This window comes from Oculina patagonica, chromosome 9 (genome assembly GCF_052425735.1).
Source record: "Oculina patagonica isolate OP01 chromosome 9, crgOcupat, whole genome shotgun sequence".
Classification (NCBI taxonomy): Eukaryota; Metazoa; Cnidaria; class Anthozoa; order Scleractinia; family Oculinidae; genus Oculina; species Oculina patagonica.
The window spans coordinates 26,919,807-26,939,504 of NC_135766.1; the positions used below are offsets into that span (position 1 = coordinate 26,919,807).

Sequence of the window (19,698 nt, forward strand, 5' to 3'; positions counted from 1 at the left end):
AGCTTCACGATTCATCAAAAAACCATTTAATTATTGTCATATGAAGCTCTCAGTGACTCGCTAAGCTGCGAGTTAAAGGAACTATGTCACGTGTTGTTGATCTTAAAGGTCCTGTCAATGAGCGTTTTAACCAGCCCCATTTTGTAGCAAAGGGGTGTAAAGCTTAAAAAATTGGTAAGCAAGCCCGTGAAGGTCTTTTTGCGGTATACGGTGGTGACAGGGAATTGTGGGGATTTGTTGTTTAATAGCACATCAAGAAAAGGAAGAACCTGGTTACTCTCCCTCTCCATAGTGAAATGAATATTAGGATGTTGATTGTTAATGAAATTGAAAAAAAGGTCAGCATCCTGTTCCGAGTTGAAAAGGCAAAAAGTGTCGTCCACATAACGACGGTAGAAAAAAACCTGGGAATCCCTATACTGTTCCAACCAGATCTTCTCGTGATGACCCATGAAAAGATTAGCAAGAACGGGGGCTAGGGGGGAACCCATGGCTACACCATCAACCTGATCGTAATATGTGCCCTTGAAAATAAAATGGGTTTCAGCGGTGGCAAATAGGAAAAGTCTTTTCAGGTCAGAAGAATTAAGTTTGATGCCAGGGTTGCCTTTGGTAATGTAGTCGACCGCCAGGTCTATACATTCACTCAAAGGAATGTTGGTAAACAAACTTTCCACATCAAACGCAACCATAAATTTCCCCTCCATGGACAAGTCGTTAATTTCACGAACAAAAGTGAACGTGTCTGAAGCAACATATTCCGAGGGAATGTGCGGCTGGAGAAGATTACGCAAAAATTTGGCCAGGTTGTAATTGTATGTCCCAATAGAAGAGACAATAGGACGAAAAGGAGGTGTAGAGTTGGCCGCCCGCGGTTTGTGCATCTTGGGTAGGCCGTATATCCTAGCAGGTTGTGACCAATTTTTTAAGCTTTACACCCCTTTGCTACAAAATGGGGCTGGTTAAAACGCTCATTGACAGGACCTTTAAGATCAACAACACGTGGTTGGGTTTTCACAATGACATTCAGAATTTATTTAATATTTTGCGTAAGAATCTCTATCCCGAACTATGTCACGGATTTTAGCCAAATTTAGCAAATGGTCACCAAATTGAGTGAACTATGAAAATAACCACTCAACTCCAGTGAAGGGTCATTTCAATAACAGCAAACAACAAATACAAAGGAAGCTACGGGTGGATAAAACTTGAAGAAGATTAAAACAGATTGCAATGTTTTTGTTTTTTTTTTTCTTTTTTTTTCGAAAAACTGTTAGCCTGAATAGTAGTAAAAGATGAACTTTAATTATAACGCCCGGGAGGCATATTTGTTTGTAAAAAAAAAGCCACAGAAGAAATTTCTCTGCTAACATTAAGTTTCATAGACTAAAATAAGCCGTGCCACAGTCCCAGTTTGATTACTTCGCATTTCTTTTTAAGTTTGTTTACCAAAAATATTAAAAATAGACATTTCCATTATGTCCATTATTCATTTTAAAATGAAGTAATTTTCCGTTAAAATCTGTTTGATTTTGCAAATGAATTTAATTACAGTGCTAGCGAAGTCTTTTCAATCTCATAGCGAGTAAGCTTCGTATGGTGGAGAATGACAACTGGACTCCCAAAATGGCTGGAAATCGAGTCCACTACTCGGGTAGAATTTTAGTTTTTTGAATCTTAAACAACTGTCTGACGTCATCGCGGGCTCAAACATAATTAACACCACAAACAATAAGCCAGGAATCTTAAGCACAATACTTCAACTACAGACAAGTTAATCCGGCAGAGTTAAATCTTTTATTATTACAATGAGTGCAGACAAAGCTTGTTTGTCTATAAAAGCTAATTAATTTGATATTTGCTGCAAGCATCTTTGCATTAATTTTCATAACAAGTAAAAGTTGAGTGTTAGGTACTTAACAATTGGTACTGTACGCATTTTTTTTTAATTTGATGCCAGTTCGAACAGAAAAAGCTTGTGGTTTGGAAAATGGTGTAGACGTGTGATAGAGGACAGCTAAAGGTTGATGCTTAAGTTGATATGTCGAACTACGACTACAATAAGGGATATCGATGGTTTCGTTTTCAAAAGGATTCAGCTATTGACTCATCTCTCCCGCCGCTTTCCAGCTATCGCTCTGTGAGAGAACTCAACCCTATACTCTGGATGTCACACGCCGAGCATGTAGCCAACAATGAGAGAGGCCACGTACACAGCGACTCCAGCAGCGTGCTTAGCAGGACACACGAGGCTCCATCGCTCCATTTACCGATTATCCTCGCCGCGTCCGTTTCGAATGCGTCTCACGCAGCCCCTAGTGTCCATGTTCACGACGCTGACATTGTTGATTGTCACACAGACTATGGTAATACGGATGCTTTAGCGTTTCCGCTTTATATACCAACGCCTACAGTGTTAATGGGCTCAGATGCTGTTAGCCAACACTCGGCTGTTAAACGAACTCCAGTGCATAAAACGCGTACAAAACGCACGGGCACACGGAAACCTGGCAAGGACCGTACGAATCTCGCAACGCAAACAGGTCTACAGGATTGTTTGTTTATTCAGAACGGTATTCAGCGTTTCCCTGCCAGTCGCAAGGGATTTTTGTCGGCAGAGAAGGAAAAGGACATAAACGAATGGATAAATGGTTCAAAACCTAGCAAGTGATAAGATGCATCATCAACATTATAGCAAAACAGATGCGGCTGCAGCTTTTAGTTTTATACAGATGCTGTTAGCCAACACTCGGCTGTAAAACGAACTCCGGTGCAATTAGTTCATTTATTAACACCAGCGTTCTTTGGGAAAAAAATCATTTTTATGCAAATATCTTTTATTGTTTGACTCCTCCAACATGGCAGCCACGAAAACACTCTATTCAGACACGGAAATTATCGTAGTCGAATGTTACTATCGAATCAGAAGATAGTGCGAGTATTCCGAAAAACTCCGAAGGTTGTCACGTCAGCTTGTCGTCAACTCGTTACGTTGTTACTTAGCAACAACTCTGCCCAAAGAACTTCGGGCTCGGACAGTTCAGTCTTGATTTCTTCGAGTCGTGCAGTGGAGTTAATACGCCCTTACTGTATGCTGGGACTATGCCGCAAAATGCAGGCCAGCGAAGCACACGTACGCTTACCGCTTTAAAAAGCCCAAGGCGTGAAGAAAAACGTTTATACTTTGTTTTGTAGAAAAATAAATGGGACACAGTTTGGATAGAAACTATCAATAAAAACTGAATTTGTTATGTTTACTGTCTTGATGGTACTATCTAAATAATCATGAAGACATGAATTTATTTGACGAAGCTCAGTCATCGTTCACATCAAAATTTAGTCAATAACTTATTGGATCCACTCCTCCTCCTGCAAATTGCACCCTTTTTTCCAATCTCCCTTCATTAACTTCTTTTCTTGTCAAGTTTTTTCCTTTCTTTCAAAGCAACATTCTTTCAAGATTCTTCCTCCAGCATTTCTTGTATTCTCGTCACTTCTATTTAAATTGGTACCTCAAGTGTCTTTTTTTTCGAAAGGTACATTAACTGTGTCATTCTCTCCAGCGATGCCCGCATTTGCAGCACTTGTAGAAGGTTGTCATGGGTTCATCCGCTGACCGAGTTTGGATCTGCATGAAGTATGCTCTGTCGTGTTCACACTTGGGACAACGCTCTGTTGCAAATACAACAAAAAGGCATGTTACTGTCTATACACAATCAGAGCAAATATTTAAGGGAAAAGCAGCCAAGTCTGGGCATTGTTTCTTTCCTTGGTCATCTAGGGGTACCGGGTGTATATGAAAGTAGTTTCTTGGGGGGGGAGTATACTGGGGACTGAACACAGCATGATTGTAAACAAATATTGTTCATTGGTGAGGTTAGTTTGAGGCAGGGGTGGATCTAGGGGGGATGGTGCAGTGGAGTGCACCCCTCCTGAAATGACCTGCGACTTTCTAATACAACTGGTATTCAGCAAAAAAAGGTCAGTTACGCCATTCCTTAGTGGAGAACCAACTCCTAAGAAAAATCCTGGATCCACCCTTGTGAGGGTTTGAATTAAACACAAATACAAAAATTCCAGGTACACTCCCACATTAATTCTAAAAGAGCATTTGTTAGGATTTTTCAACCCCTATAGAATAAATGTTCTGACATCAAGACTCATGCGAACTCTGAAGTTTAAAATTCAACTAACCACTGCCTTTTTTATTGCCATCAATCATAATTATGGCAACAACCAACGAACCATAAAAACAGAATGGATCGAAAATGGATCGTATTCTACCAATCCAAAGAGGTTCGCTAAGATGATTTAAGGCAGCAAAAAGCGTAAACCGATAATCAGGGATTGAATTTCAGAGTTTGCATTTTACTGAAAACTGTAATAATAAGGCTCTTTCTGAACAGCTCCCTACCTTCTGTGGAATCGACATTTTCCCAGGCTTCTTTTCCACCAAGCACATCATCAACCTCTTTCAGTTTAGGGTACTTCTTACTGGATATCTGCCGCACCAATAAGCATCAAATGTATGTCAGTTCACAGAGAGGAACTCAAGTATAAAGGTAATAAGAAATTACTAAGACTAAATATTATTGTGATAATGTGATTACCAACTCTAGCAGCTTTTTTCTGGAGAGGAAGGAGGGGCCATACAGTTACAATATTTGATGTTATATATCAAACATGAGACAGTGTTTCATCAGGATATCCAAAAACCCAGAAGAGAGTTGATAAAATTTGAGGTGTTTGGATAGCCGATGAAACACTGTCTTGAAGTAGTAGATAAAATATGAGCGGGAGATCTGTATGAGCGTTTACAATGGCGAGCCGATAGGCGAACCATTATAAACGTCCATACAGATCGATTAGCTGAGCAGGAGTTTGTATCAAAAGTTAATTCTATTGTTTGATTTGTATTGGGGTTTACAGTTGTGTACATGTGATCTGAATACTGTGCTGGGATTGGTTTGCACCCTTATGAATATTTAATGAGTTTTACAATGTTTGATATATCTTGTCAACTGAAATAAAATCTACAGAGTAAATGGAAAAATAAAATCGTAAATGATTTTCTTTGTTTTAACTTGAAGAATTTTTAATGAGTTTGAGAAGAGGTATTTTGGGGCTTTCTGGTAGAAGTGAGTGGGGGACAGGGTAGGGGTGTGCATATATTTGTCGTGTTGTATAGGGGTACACCTGTATTCTTAGGGACCCATCTTAACTTTTTATTATTCTTAGGAGCAGACCCAACTAAACTGCCACGCTTTGTAAGCTAAGCAAAATGTTGTGCTATGCCGGATTTTTATCAGAGTATAAAGACACAGAAATAGAGGTTTGATTTCTTTTGTAAAATTGCTACAGGATAATTTTTTTTAATTTCCATAAAAATGGCACAAAAAATTGGGCCCTACTTCTAACCGTTACAGCACATCTCCATGTTTTTTTTTTTCATTAAGGAGTTGGTTAACATGGCAGAGTGAATTGTAAAATGAGCATGCAGAAATTTTTAACAGAAGAAGACTACAGAGAATGCCTCATGTTTCTTGCACTTCTTAGGTGTTCTTGAATTATATTACTCAATAATGCATTAGAAGCAACTTTAAGGCTTATAAATGGAGGAAAAAGCAAAAATGACATTAAGCCTGTTTCACGACAACCAAAACTCTTGGACACATCAGAACTCAACACTGTCAACACATGTCAACAGGGAATAAAAAGTTAAAAAAGCCAGTTGGTTTTGAGCTAGATATCAAAGTTATCTATCACAATCCATGCTTTTCCATGGATAACAGATCTATTTTTATTTGTAGTTTGCTTGTAGTTTAATCTTATTTGCTCCTTTTCTCTGACTGCAGGAAAATTATGCATAAACAAGTAAAAACAAATTTGAATCAGCACAAATTTATATACAGTGCAGTGATGATGAAATTAATCGACAACTCCTACCTTTTTCGTGATGTTATAAACATAAGGGCACGTTTGACAAGCAAATCTATAACATGAAGGTCCTGTTCCTTCTTCTACTGTCAAAACATTAGAACAAGTTGGGCAAAATAACAACATTTTGTCGATGACCTCTTCAGTTTTTCACATGGCTCCTTCGCCTTCTTGTATTCTACGTCATGTATGAGACACCAAATGTATCTTTTAGCAACATCCGCTGACCAAATATTGGATTACTGTACATCGTACTTTACACTTTTCCCTTGCAATTTCTCCTTTTCTATTTTTTATATCGGGAAATGCAAAACAAAAGCCAATAGACCCCAAAAAATAATAAAAAAAATAATAAAATCTGTACTGAAAACAAGAATACAGTGTGTTGTACAAGTAGTAAAATTTTCCTGTGATCAAGCAAAACATAGCTTGCGCGAGCAGACAGAGTCCGTCCGAAAAATCCCAACCTCGTTCCCAGGGCTTTTCCCTCGGTAACTTGGAACGTTTACCAAGGGAAAAGCTCTGGGAAAGAAGTTTGAAAAACCCGCGCTCTAGGTTATGGTATGGTCGAATGAAGTAAATCAACATCATTATCATCATCATCATCATCATCATCATCATCATCATCATCATCATCATATTCATCATCATCAACAAGATCGTCGTCGTCGTCGTTGTTGTTGTTGTTATAATTCCAAATACGGATGAGGAGGGAGGGAGGGGGCTGATCGACAACAATTTTGTTATTATTTCCATATAGATGATATTACTTAAATACAATATCGCAAAACTCAAAAAAATATAAAATTACAATAGCAAAAGTAAAATTAAATTAAATTAAACGTAGTCAGTTACAAGGCTTTTCACTTTAAGGACTAGGATTACAGAGTTCTCTTATATGCGTTGCTTCGTATATGAAGTAACCTAGTTTTTTACAAATAAAACTGTCAACATTATAAAATAGAGACACTGTTTTCTCCGTGTTATCAAAATAATTAAATTTCGGATATTTTCTTATGATGTCGTTTGTGATTTGTTATCTTGTTTTAATGAAATATGAAATGAACTTCATTTTCAGTTTGGTTAGAGCAGCAGTACTGACAAATTCTGAGAGTTTCTGGTAATTTAGGAGTACAATGTCGCCCAGATTTAATTCTGAGATTATGTTACCCGATCGAAGTTTAAGTGAGCGCATGAATGATCATCTTCGCTAGGAGTCAGGTAGAACTGAAAAGACATCACTTTGAATTCAGACAAAACAGTGCTACAGTCAATATCATTAACATTTCATTGATTAGAAAAGGCTGAAAAATATAAAGACAACGGGGGAGCCTATATCAAGCCCGGAATATCAAGTAAGTTCTGAATGACGAATATAAATATCTAACTGCAGCTATGAGCAAAGTAAACTGGAAAGGAACAGTGTCAGCTCTGTACGTGCCGTGGCCGCTGTAAAGGGTATGGTTTTCAAGCAGTTTAGTCCGGGATAGGGTATAGAAATCCCACCCTTATGGGATCACTACCTTATCGTGGTAGGGTGGTTTGCGTGTCCCAGCAACCCGGAGAGCTATGCCGGCTGGAGTCTTGTACTCCTGGTAGGGCCACCCATGCCGGACAGGTCGAAGGGTAGGGGCCTGACAAAAAGTGATCCCCTGGTCCTCCAGGTTGAGGGTTCGGCACAGGGCTAACAACCCTGTCCTGTAGAAAATGATTATGTTACGGAAACAGCAACAGAGGATACAACCACAACTGATTGCCATGGCCTTTCAGAGTCACCTCGAATGACACGGATGAATGGCAGTGGTAAAATCTGCAAGGAAGCCGCTGACAGGATTATGAAAGTCCTAGGCACAAAGACTAAGACCAGAATAGGTTTTTGCTGCCCTACGTGCCAGTGGGCACAATGGGCAGTGAGTTGAGTTGAGTTGAGGGTATAGAAATCAGAGAGTTTTGGTCTGGAATAGGGTAAGAATTAAGTCCAGAATAGGTATAGAAACTCGGAAGAGAAAGAGGCTTTCCTAAACGTAAGTAAAATGACCTAAAATCATTGCGGTAATGTTGCTGACAGAGAGTTTTCCATTAAAAACACTAAAAGGACCTAATTTTGCAACGCGGATTTAAAAAAGCGAGACTGGGATAGGTAGGATTTTCGGTGTTAAGTCTTAGTAGTATAGGTTTGCAAAATCAGCTGAACATGGTCTGGTATAAGGTAAGGGTTTCAGAGTCCCAGCGGCACACCCCCACCCAAAAATAAACAGAGTACCCCCCTCCCCCCCCCCCCCCACCCCTGTCAGCGTAGTAGGCGCCTGTGTAGTTTTTGAGCGCGCATCTCAATGGTAAACGCCAAAGGCGCGAGACGGCCACGTGTAGTTTCCTTCGCAGAGGTGTGACAAACCACACAACGGCTGCGAAGAGGTTATAAGAGTCATGTATTAATTGCTTTGTCTTTTGCGTGCAAGAGACAAAGCCTTTCCACCTGAATGATAGTGCTCTAGATAGTGTAAGTCATGCATATGGTTGCTGACTTATTTGCCATGTGACTCGACTACGACTATCGACTGTGTGGGGTGGGGTACGGACGGATTGCCCCCCTTACAATACATTGCGTGCTAGCTAAAACGAAAGATGTCAGACAGCTAGGCAAGTGTGAGATAAAGAAGAAATTCGATCTGTCTTATTCATGTCACTGTTGAGAGGCAAATATATGAGTTAAATCTACCATGACGTCATGATCTCTCGTCTCAATATATATTTTGTTATTTTTGTCATGGAAAGCATCACAAGCTGATATGCATGTGCGCGTGTGTATGTGATATTTCACGTTTGTTTTTATAATTCCTTGTCCTGTAACCACACGAGAATTTTATAACGTGATGCTCAGCCGCGGTTCTGTTGTATTTTCTTACAACAGAGGCGTTATAACAGTCATGTTTTCGCTGTTTGTCTAAGTTGAGTTCTTTATGCGACGTTTTATTGAGACAGATTTATTTTTGTCATGAAAAGCATCACAAGCTGACATGCATGTTCGCGTGTGTATAAATGTGATATTTCATGTTTGTTTTCATAATTTCTTTTATGTAACCACACGAGTATTTCAAAACGTACGCGTGATCATCAATTCTCTTGTATTTTCTCACATCAGACGCATTTTGACAGTCATGTTCTCACTGTTGTCTAAAATGAGTTTTTATGCGACGTTTTATTGACACAGATGTTTGCAACAAGATCAATACAAAATCACCCAGCGAACAGCGTTTTAGTCCATCAAAAGATAATATTTGTTTAGCCTCACTTTTTCAGCCTACAAAAAGCTTTCTACCAAGCTACACGGATAAAATTATCGATATTGCCAGAGAAAAAATAGTTTAATTTTCTTGTTATCTTAAATAACATATTTTAAGCTAATAACTCTGGTACTATTAGCTGGTTTAGCAATTTTAATAACTGTAATTTTGGTAAAAACCAAACTGTGCTGTTATATTTTTGTTGTTGTTGTTGTATTTTTTCTTTGTTTTTTCGTTTTCACACTGCTTTATTATTATGTTAGAAAAAATCATTTTTTACAAAACACGCTGTAAGTTCAGTGTACCACACTGCTTTGAGCGAGTAATAAAAATATATTTTCACACTAATTTTCGCTATAAAATATTGGATTGTTTTGACATAAAACTGACATGATATACAGCAGCAAATACGATATCTCACATTTAAACGCATCAAAAAAAGGGTCAAAAAGGAAAATTGGCTTGTATAAAACATTTAACACGCACGTACTGTTGTAAACGCATAAATATTCTTTTTTATTGACAGTCAAATAGTACTTCTTTATCTACTTCTCAGGTTGGACGTAGCTTCAGTTATTTAAATCACGCACGTGGAAAACGCGATCAAACATATATGACGATGTTCAAAGCAGAGTAGAAATTTGAGCTCTGAACAAATAGCTTCTACGGAAGTACTTAGCGGGGAGCCTTCTTTTCAAAGAATAACTGAGAAAAGCGTGGTCGCTCGACACGTTACAATGCTCCTACTAATTATCATTTGAAAAGCTTTTCCAGCGAGCTCAATTGAATTCGTAATTGCCTTTCTAGTCAAAATACGCATAATATTGAACAGCAAGTTTGCGTATCGCTTCACTGGATAGGCCATCGCCGTGTGTCTCGGAAGAATCGTATCTTGGTTCTTAAGTTTTGCATTCCCTGGACATTCAGCTTATAGCATCTGAAGAAGACTCGCATACTGTATCTTTGGACACTGGAGATCAATCTGGATGAGTAAACAGTGTGATTCGTGGCGCAGTGGAAATGAATCCACATTTGCTTTCATGGTCAGAGGCTGTTGTTTAGCGGCGCGTTATGTGCAGTGACAGACCCTTCATCTTGAAATGTTTATCCGGAGGGGTTTATATATCACTACAAACTGCCCGGATAAAGTAAAGGTCAGTTAGAGGTTTTAAATCGGCTTTTATTTAGTTTATGTTTACATTCCTAACAAGCTAAACGCGCATTTTAACTGAGCTTTGGTTTTCTTGTTCATTTTATGCAATTAAGTTGGCTACGTCGAGAGAAACGCTAGCCTTAAAAGAAGTTTGTGCCTAATTATTCACCGGGTGTATTCAGGCCAGAACATAACGCTTTTTAAACAGTTTGCTGTAATGCTTTCTTTGCTTGTATTAACATATACCGCGTTATTGTTCAAGCATTACAATATCCATCCAAGTGTATCCGTTGCAGACAGTAAGCAATGATACCCAAATAAAAACAGCTATGAAGCTAACCTGTTCTGGAGGCGAGTTAGTTAGTTGGGGTGTAGCGGAAAAAATAGCGAGTGAAACTGAAAATGTCAAAGGCTTCTTAGCGCTCCGCACTCCCCAGCTACAACAACTCTCGCCTTGTGGACACCGCTATTACGGACAGGAGTTTAAGTCCTGGCGAAAAAGAATTACTGAAAATAACTCACGCTCTTACGGACTTTCTCTATTGCGGACCCCAAATTGTGTGTCAATGGTTTTCTTTATAAATTGGAGTCGATCGTAACGAGTCACTGAATGCCTAGAGGGGTTTTTTTGAAGCAGAACTTTTAATCTATTGGCTAGCACGAAAACATCGGAGAAAGCAGGTTTCAAACAAGAAAACACTTGTTGAAACTCGATAAGATATTAGCGGGAACACGTTATATCGGCCAAGAGATAAACCGCCAACAAAAACAAAAAATTGTTGGTTTGTCAAAGTTGCTAATGATTTCCGAGGATAACAAATACAAATGATTACAATCTTAATTGCCCAAACAGTACAGTATAGCATAGCAATATTTTCGGAGATTATATGAAACGGAAATACAAGCATTTCCGCCAACTTACTTACAAACGTAAACGTTAAACGCATGCTTCTTAGCAGGTTTTCGAGATTCTGGTTTAAAAATAGAACAACCTGTCACATCAGAAGACGTCGTTTAGTTTTAATTTGTAAACGATTCACGTCCTTGTTCAGAGAACGCTAAAACATCATGATCTCCCCCTGCATAAGAATTACTACTACTGAAAAGTTATCTTGAGTTAAAATTATAATTATTTGTAACAAATATTGTCACTATATCAAAGATTGGCTGAGCAGCTCAAGGAATATTTCTAGCTAGTTTCCTTCAAAATTTTCCAAAAATTTAAAACAAATAATAAGTCTTCTCCAGTTTTTATTAGAAAAGAGTAATAAGAAGGGATGCGTATAAAGTAATGTGATGATGATGATGATGATGATGATGATGATAATAATGACGATGATGACGATGATGATGCGCTATATAAATTGATTATCATTATCATTATGATGATGATAATGACGATGATGATGATGATGAGGATGACGATTACGATGATGGTCATGATGATAATGACGATGAAAACATGGAAATGCGCCGGTCGAGCGTTCCGGAAAGCCTGTTCGCAGGCTACGTAGAAGGCGATGTTAATGACAATAATATATGGCGATGACTAACGACCAAGGCAACATATTTTCTGATTATCTCCTGAAGGTTAAAGCACGTATCTTTCTCCAGCGGATAATATCGGACCGGCGTGCGGAAGGTCATGGCTCCGCTTCCCGTTTGGGACTCCGAGTTTTTTTCTTTGTCCCACGTTCGTGAAAACAGAAAATTACATCTCTCTGAGTTTTTACCAGAGTTTATTTGCGTGAAACCTGCTTCTTTTGTCTGTTCATGCAAAAGTTAGCAAGGAGATTTGACAAGTTTTTGTTACCATGCCAACATGTCACATAATCTTTTAGAAAGCTGGAGAGTGTCCAGAACGCGCGAAATTTGTAGCACTTAGTCAAATCTAGCACATAATTTTTAGAGAGAGTTTAAATGGGTGGGAAATGTTTTGAAATCTATTTCCAACTTTTTCGTGCATTCAGAGCGCGTCATGTACTTTTATGCAAAGTAAATGGGTGAAATATAAAACCTACCGCCCGCTAAATTGAGTGGTTAACCCATTTACCATGTAGTGCTTTATGAAAACGAATTTAAATTTAAACTAATCCTTCTTTAATTGCAGGTTTTTGACGTAAGAACTTCACAGTTTCAACAGCAGTAAATTTGCCAAGGATACCGGCCAGCAATGTTGTTTGCTAAGGAATATACCGTTTTTCTTCGGTTCACGGTATGGCTTGGGATTTTCGCTGTCGTTTGCGCAACTCATAGTTATTCCCCAGACGATCCACGGCATTACAGCTCGCTTTCTAGCTCAGCTTCAACCAAAACTCACTCCTCGGCATCTCAAGTGGCGAAGATGGATGGCGATGTTTTCCTGGGCGGACTTTTCCCAGTTCACGCAAAAGGAAACGGTTCGACCTTGTGCGGTGAACTGAATGAGCAGGTTGGAATTCATCGAGTAGAGGCTATGTTGTACGCTATTGATCAGGTACAAGTCCTTAATGTTCATTTTCGTCTTTTTTAAGGTGTTTGTTTTTGGATGTTATGTAAACAATTCTGTTCCTTATTGGTGCTTTTTATCGGCCACGATTCGTATATTTTAAGATGCAAACAATTTAAATCCAATCTGTAGAGGCTCTGGTAGATTATCCCATTAAAACCTCTTCAATTTTGGTATCCCTTTCAGTGGCTTCGCTTCAAAAATTCAGAAAATGTGTTAAATCTAACGCTGGATTGAACTGTGATGGAGAAAACAACAACTTAAAAGTAAATAAATGGTTGATTTGACACTGGCTGTTCTCAAACTAGAGAAGTATAATCGGTCTTAATCGAATTGCACTTGAGCAAACAACGATTTATTCAGACGTATGGAAAAGCCCAATAGAATATTTCTTATTTTTTTTCCTTTTGTTTTGTAAGAATTTTTAAAAATATTACACGTTTATCTTTATATTTAATATCACAACTTTACATCGCAATAAGTTCAAATCCGAAAAGATAAAAACAATTAATGCAAATTTCGCCTGAGGAAAACAAAACTTAATTTCACGTTTTCCGTTGGCTAACGATTTCTGCTCTAGATTTGCATTTTCATAATAAAAACGCCACGGCGATAATCATTTAGTTTGAAGTGTTTGCAAACCTCTCGTTTAAACCCCGCAAAATAATTAAATAAGAATACCGACTCGTAAATCGCGGCTCTTGAACAATGCTAAATTCTTAACATCTCCTCTTGTCTTTGTATCAAAGAACAATTTAATAGAAATTTTCTCAATCACAGGCTTTTTTGTATAAATAAAATAGAAAGAGAAGGATGGGTAAACATTCTGTCCTTCTTGAAGCTATATTCAATAACGCGGTCACTATACCGCTGAAGGTATATAATCTTTAATTAACTTGCTGTGACGTCACAGCAGGTGTTTGTTGATATTGCAGTAATTTAAAACTTTATATTTCTATTGCTTGCCAGTTCCTGTATAATATATACTGTCAAATATGATGAAATGTCATTTTACGTATGGGCAGTGAGTGGGCAGGGTATATTTTCAAACGACCATACTTATTAAATATCTCAAAATTAAAACAACCAAATTAAATTCCGTTTTCAATTCAATTTCCTCCTGCAAAAATTTCACACTGTTCAATAATGGAAAGATCCACTCCTTAATTGATGGAATAAGTACAAACAAAACGACTAATTTTTCTTCGCCTTTATACATTGATGCTGCCTCTGAAAGGATAAAAGACGTCCGCTCTAAATCAAATCAAAGGTTGGTGATCCAACTGGATCACTACAAAATCCGTGGGAAATTAAAAAAAGGAAATAATAAAATTGTGTTTAGTTTTATAACCCAGTAACAGAAAGCTTAAGATAGTATATACAGTCACTTAAGCCAATCAAATTGCTTGAAAAACAGTAGCGTCTAGGCCTAATGACTTCGCGGCAGATGTGCGCAATTTGTTCCCAGGGCTCTCTTTCCCGTTTATATCGAGACAGATTGAGGAGCCTGGAACGGTTCAAACGAGGGAACAAGTGCGGTACTTCTTAGTTTCGTTTTCATTTTTTTCCTGAAATGTCAGCAATTTCCTCGTCATTCAAGGAACTTCTCTTGGATTAAGAGACGAAGAGACCACTATTATTACCGGTTAGAGTGGTTTTCACTTGAGTGTCGAAAGTAAGTTGCTTTCGATTTGGTTTGCATTACTACGCTCAGTGATTGGTTTAGAAAAGTCGCGCCACTTCCTCGACCAATTAGAAGTACAACCAAAACCAATCATTACTCCCTAGCGCACGTTTTTCCGCGCTTCTCATCACTACATGTCAACCTCGTCCTCAGAGCAACCTGTCTCTGTTACATGAGTTTTGCTGGTTCACTGGATTGTCTATGTGTTTTGTGATTAGCCAGAGTGATGACTTTGGTTTTAGTTTAACGATACTCAATTAAAAACCTCTCTAACTCATTTTACAAATTTGCTTTTTCCCCTTACAGGTGAATAACAACAGCAATCTTCTTCCAAACATCACGCTTGGTATGGAGATTCGTGACGATTGTGGAACAGTTAACACGGCTTTGGAACAATGTCTAAACTTTGTGCTCGGTACACTGACAAATAAGGAACAGATATGCAGTTCCCTTCAGGGGCCTGCTGCGGTGAAGAAAAAGGCTACTCTGGTAGGGGTGGTGGGGCCATCATACAGCATCACCACAATACAGGTAAATAAAACTGAATATAATCAGTACATTTCATTTCATTTTATTTAAACATTGACAGCAAAATATAAATTTTATACTACTCGCAAAATAGCAACAGCTTATCGGGGCGGGTAGTAATTATAACAATCGTGTCGGTAACATTTTAAAATAAAAATAGTTACATTAACAAACAAAAAAAGAATGTCGTAGGAAATACGGATAAATTACAAGCGATTTACGTGATAATATTAACAATACTTCATGCCTCGGCACGTGCTTTTGTCCCTAGACGTGCAATCTTCCCCACCCACCCAAACTTCGTAACGTTCGCGGGGGAAGATTGCGTGACAAATAGAATAAATAGTAAAGAAAGAGTGATCAACACCTATTTTCTCCATACAATATCGAAACATTGTCAAGTAGGCAGGTGTTGAGAATAAAGAAAATCATCACTCTGAAAATAATGTCTTGATGTAACCACCAAATTCTCAGAACTGGCATTTAAAGAAATGTATAAGAATCAGTTAGGAGAATTGACATTTTGAGATTGTAAAAGATGGAAAGTTAGATATGGACTTTGGAGCTTCCCTTATTTCGTCTTTGTAAAGTTAATAATGTCAATGATATTGAAAGAGCAGTTGAGACGATAACTTCAGAAAACAAACACACTTTTCCTTTAGTTCGTCGAGCAAACACCAGCCCCACACCTGGAGGGCCGATTTTTTCCCCCCCTCTCTGGCTTTCTTTTCACTCAGACTTCCTCGACGAAAAGCGTAGTCTCCTTCGCAGTCATTTTTTGGGGGTAGGGGGGGATGTCACGCAACGCTCTCCCAGGGAGAGTTTGCAAAGGAGACTACGAACAACGGGAAAAGAGAGAGACTGCTTGTAAACTGACAGAGTCTTTCGCTTTCTAGGTCGCCAGTCTTCTCCGCCTCTTTGATGTGCCACAAGTCAGCTACGCCGCAACAAGCGCTGAATTGAGCGACAAAGGCAGGTTTGAATACTTCGCTCGCACTGTCCCCCCGGATTCATTTCAGGCACGAGCCATGGTAGACATCATCACCTACATGAACTGGACAGCGGTTTTCGTTGTGCATTCACGTGGCAGCTATGGTGAACAAGGCATGGAGATTCTTGAAGAGTTCTCCAAGCAGGCAAACGTATGCATTGCTGATCATCGACAACTAGAACCGGATTTTACTTTAGAGGACTATGACCAGATCATAGACAAATTCCTCAAGGAAAACGACATTCGCGTGGTAGTAATGTTCTGTAATTCTGAAGATCTTCGCTCGATGCTCTTGGCCGCCAAAAGAGCGCAAAACAGAGGCGTCAAGAAGCGGTTTATTTGGTTGGCGAGTGATTTCTGGGGGACGAAATTTCGACACCTTGAAGGTTTAGAAGATATAGCTGACGGAGCCATTACTTTTGAGTTCCAAACATTTGATGCACAGCTCAAGCCTTTCTACGATTATTTTTCTAAACTTAAACCACTGAATAACTCAAGAAATCCTTGGTTTAAAGAATACTGGGAGAAGCGTTATGGTTGTGATTTTGGCAACGATTCTTCGCCTGAAAATCAATGTGGCCATTTCCCAGACAACCATACGTCCGTTCTTCATCGATTTGATGCTAAAGTACCTTTTGTCATTGATGCGGTCTTCTCATTTGCGCATGCGCTTCACAATATGCAAAGGAACGTTTGCGGGTCGGTACCAGGCCTCTGTCCGGAGATGGGAACTTTGGATCGTACGACACTTTTGCAGTATCTTCGTAACGTGTCTTTTAACGGCACAACAGGGTTGGTAAGATTTGATGAAAATGGCGATAGCGCTGGAAAATACGACGTCTATGTGTTTAAAAAATCTCGCAGCAATTCTTACCAAAAGCTGGGCAGCTGGATTGAAGGAGAATTGACCTTTGACTCTAACGAGCTTTTCCATGGTGATACTTCCCTCGAATCGCATTGTGGGAAGCCTTGCGGGCCCCGGGCTATCAAGCGCATGCGGGTCTGTTGCTGGACATGTGAAAACTGTGACGCAGACTCGTACGTAGCTAACGAGTTCACGTGCCAGACATGTGACAAAGGAAAGAAACCGAATGCTACATTTAACGGCTGTGAACCTTTACATGAAGTATATCTCAACAGTGTTTGGATAGCTGTCGTTGTGACGTCTGCTTCACTCGGAATTCTTGCCACGTTCATCGTTTGCGCAGTGTTTATTAAATTCGCTAAAACGCCGCTCATTAAGGCTTCTGGACACGAATTATCCATTGTTCTTCTTCTCGGAATAATACTTTGTTACGGCTTCGCTTTCATTATGGTCTCGTATCCAAACACAGTTGTTTGTGCGTTTCAAAGATTTGGAATTGGATTATGTTTCTGTGTTTGCTACGCTTCCCTGCTAGTGCGCACAAATAGAATCGCGCGAATATTCAGCGGAGTTAAAACACCTTCCTTCATCAGCCCCAAGTCTCAACTTCTAATTACTGCTGTCATTATAGCTCCAGAACTCGCCATGGCGATAACAGAACTTTCACTCCGTCCACCGAAGGCCGTTGCTTCGTATGAACAAAAAGACTTCGTCCTCATCAAGTGTAACATTAGCACTGCCGCTATGGTCAGTCTGTTTGGATACAACGCATTTCTTATCATACTTTGTACATTTTACGCGTTCAGGACTCGTAAAACGCCGTTGAATTTTAACGAAGCAAAGTTTATTGGCTTCTGTATGTACACGACTTGTGTGATTTGGATTGCTTTCGTCCCGGTGTACTATGGGATAGGTGGCGGTTTTCAAGCTGTAGCACTTGCCTTTAGCTCCATAATAAGTGCTACAACGATCTTAATATTCATCTTCTTGCCAAAAGTGTACATTGTGTTATTTAAACCTGAGAAAAACATCAGAAGCAACTCTAGGCTGCGTTCAAGAACAAAGTCGCTGGATTTTAATCAACCAGAATTGGACGAAGTTTGTAACGGTAAGCCTTGTAGTATACAAAAACCATTTTTGTTAGAGTTTTTTTTTTCGCAAACCCCTTTCCAACAAAATACTTACGTAAATAATAAAGATAGTAAATTTAAGCTCGACGCCGAAATCTGATCCTAGCAGTATGCAGGACACGTGTCACGTATCAACCTGGTTAATGGCCCACCCCCAGGGGGGGGGGGTACTCCGGCTTGTAAATGACGGGGATGAACGAATAGAGGCAAAACTCAGGACCCAAAAAAGTCTTCCGACATTACCCAAAAAAATCCTTGGACCAAAAATAACCCCCCAAAAAAACCCCATGTCAAATAACCCCTAAATTGCCAGGAGGGGCAAGAACATAACACAAAGAACACTCGTTTTGTTTATTCATGATACCATTAATACGCCAAGGCCGTGCCAAGTCCCTTTAGTTCGTTTTTAATACCCAAAAAAATCCCATCTAAATCAAGTCACCCAAAAGAATACTTGCCATTTTCCAACCCAAAAAAATCCCGGAATCGAAAATTTCAAACCCAAAAAAATCCTTCGATCATCCCCGTCATTAACAAGCCGGAGTACCCCCACTGGGGGCCCAGCTCACCACGCGTCTCTCGTAGCCCAGTTGTTTAGAGCGCCCAACCGGTATCTGGGAGGCCATGGGTTCGATTCCCGTCGGGAACTTAGATTTTTTCTTTGTCCCATGCTCGTGTCATTGTTGAACAATTCATCTTCATTAAAATACTTACGGTTATGTAAGGCGAGCCTGTGCTTTCTTTCATTTCCTGGTTGACCCAGTGCACGTGAGCACTAAGTGACTAGCACTCATTTTCACGTGTCAGAATCCTTCTAGAATTCTTCTGACGTGTGATTGGTCAGATATTGTCACGTGGTGAAGAATGTGGATGTTCAGGCGGGAATGTAAAAAAAGGTTTTCTTACGCAATTTTCAAGTTCTAATTCCAACACTTGTCAGTGACACTTGTCCAAGTAAGCAAGATTTCTATTTTTGTGTGATTCCACAGGTCAGTCGTACCGTAAGCCCAGTAGCACCCCGGCTACACCAACCTTGATAATGAACAAGATGGTCAACGGTGGGTCACCCAAGCAAAGTCATCTTTACACACCTCGCATCACAGCTATTTGATGTTACACTCAACAATCGATGTTACTGTGGATTATGGCCGCTTCAGTAGCAATTTTCTAGAGCGGTTTTCACTTGAGTGTCGAAAGTTAATTGCGTTTGCTTTGGTTTTGCATTGCTACGCTTAGCGATTGGCTTAAAAATCTCGCGCCACTTTTTCAGCCAATCAGAACTAAAACCAAAACCAATCGTGACTCGCTCGCGCACGTTTTCCCGCGCTTCGTGCCGGTTGCATGTATTTGCTTTGAGTTTTGATTGGTTCACAGGATTGTCTGTGCCCTTTGTGATTGGCCAGAGTAATTACTTTGGTTTTGGTTTTACGATACTCAATTGAAAACTGCTCTATGGCCGCTTCAGTAGCAATTTTCTAACGATGGTGCACAATAAATTCAAAGTAATGACAAGCAAAAGCACGGCATGAAAAGTTGGCTTTGACACATACCTTTGACTCAGGCAAAGGCCGTCTATAATTTTGTTTAAAGATAGAACGCCTTTTATGTTTATCTAAGGTGTAAAGCCCTGGCCAAACG

The 19,698-nt window shown here is 39.4% G+C and overlaps 3 protein-coding genes across 4 annotated transcripts; 1 reads left to right on the forward strand and 2 right to left on the reverse strand.

Annotated features, from left to right (window-relative positions):
* Window positions 1-86: 86 nt before the first annotated feature.
* Window positions 87-884, reverse strand: LOC144665079 (uncharacterized). Its single transcript, XM_078526254.1, has one exon. The coding sequence runs from the start codon at window positions 882-884 to the stop codon at window positions 87-89; it is 798 nt and encodes a 265-aa protein (XP_078382380.1).
* Window positions 885-2,725: 1,841 nt separating this feature from the next.
* On the reverse strand, window positions 2,726-6,105 carry LOC144666025 (DNA-directed RNA polymerase III subunit RPC10-like). The gene is made up of 3 exons (XM_078527376.1): window positions 5,947-6,105; window positions 4,415-4,502; window positions 2,726-3,672 (listed from the first exon to the last, which is right to left on the reverse strand). The coding sequence occupies exons 1-3, from the start codon at window positions 6,061-6,063 to the stop codon at window positions 3,551-3,553; spliced, it is 327 nt and encodes a 108-aa protein (XP_078383502.1). The 5' UTR covers window positions 6,064-6,105; the 3' UTR covers window positions 2,726-3,550.
* A 3,604-nt stretch (window positions 6,106-9,709) lies between these two features.
* On the forward strand, window positions 9,710-19,698 carry LOC144665853 (metabotropic glutamate receptor 3-like). 2 transcript variants are annotated; one of them, XM_078527129.1, is made up of 5 exons: window positions 9,710-10,375; window positions 12,485-12,850; window positions 14,853-15,077; window positions 15,971-18,038; window positions 19,050-19,698. In XM_078527129.1, exons 2-5 carry the CDS (start codon window positions 12,548-12,550, stop codon window positions 19,169-19,171), a joined length of 2,718 nt encoding a protein of 905 aa, XP_078383255.1. In that variant the 5' UTR covers window positions 9,710-10,375; window positions 12,485-12,547; the 3' UTR covers window positions 19,172-19,698. The 2 variants fall into 2 exon arrangements, with proteins under 2 accessions (XP_078383255.1, XP_078383256.1); XM_078527130.1 differs by lacking the exon at window positions 9,710-10,375 and having other exon boundaries at window positions 12,006-12,850.

What these genes read in the sequence shown, in the direction of transcription:
- LOC144665079 (XM_078526254.1), bottom strand. Translation starts at nt 884, where the DNA reads ATGCACAAACCGCGGGCGGCCAACTCTACACCTCCTTTTCGTCCTATT.
- LOC144666025 (XM_078527376.1), bottom strand. Translation starts at nt 6,063, where the DNA reads ATGTTGTTATTTTGCCCAACTTGTTCTAATGTTTTGACAGTAGAAGAA. An exon ending in TTTATAACATCACGAAAAAG is followed by an intron (nt 4,503 to 5,946) that starts GTAGGAGTTGTC and finishes TTGGTGCGGCAG; the next exon opens with ATATCCAGTAAGAAGTACCC. An exon ending in AAATGTCGATTCCACAGAAG is followed by an intron (nt 3,673 to 4,414) that starts GTAGGGAGCTGT and finishes TATTTGCAACAG; the next exon opens with AGCGTTGTCCCAAGTGTGAA.
- LOC144665853 (XM_078527129.1), top strand. Translation starts at nt 12,548, where the DNA reads ATGTTGTTTGCTAAGGAATATACCGTTTTTCTTCGGTTCACGGTATGG. An exon ending in TGTTGTACGCTATTGATCAG is followed by an intron (nt 12,851 to 14,852) that starts GTACAAGTCCTT and finishes TTCCCCTTACAG; the next exon opens with GTGAATAACAACAGCAATCT. An exon ending in ACAGCATCACCACAATACAG is followed by an intron (nt 15,078 to 15,970) that starts GTAAATAAAACT and finishes TTCGCTTTCTAG; the next exon opens with GTCGCCAGTCTTCTCCGCCT.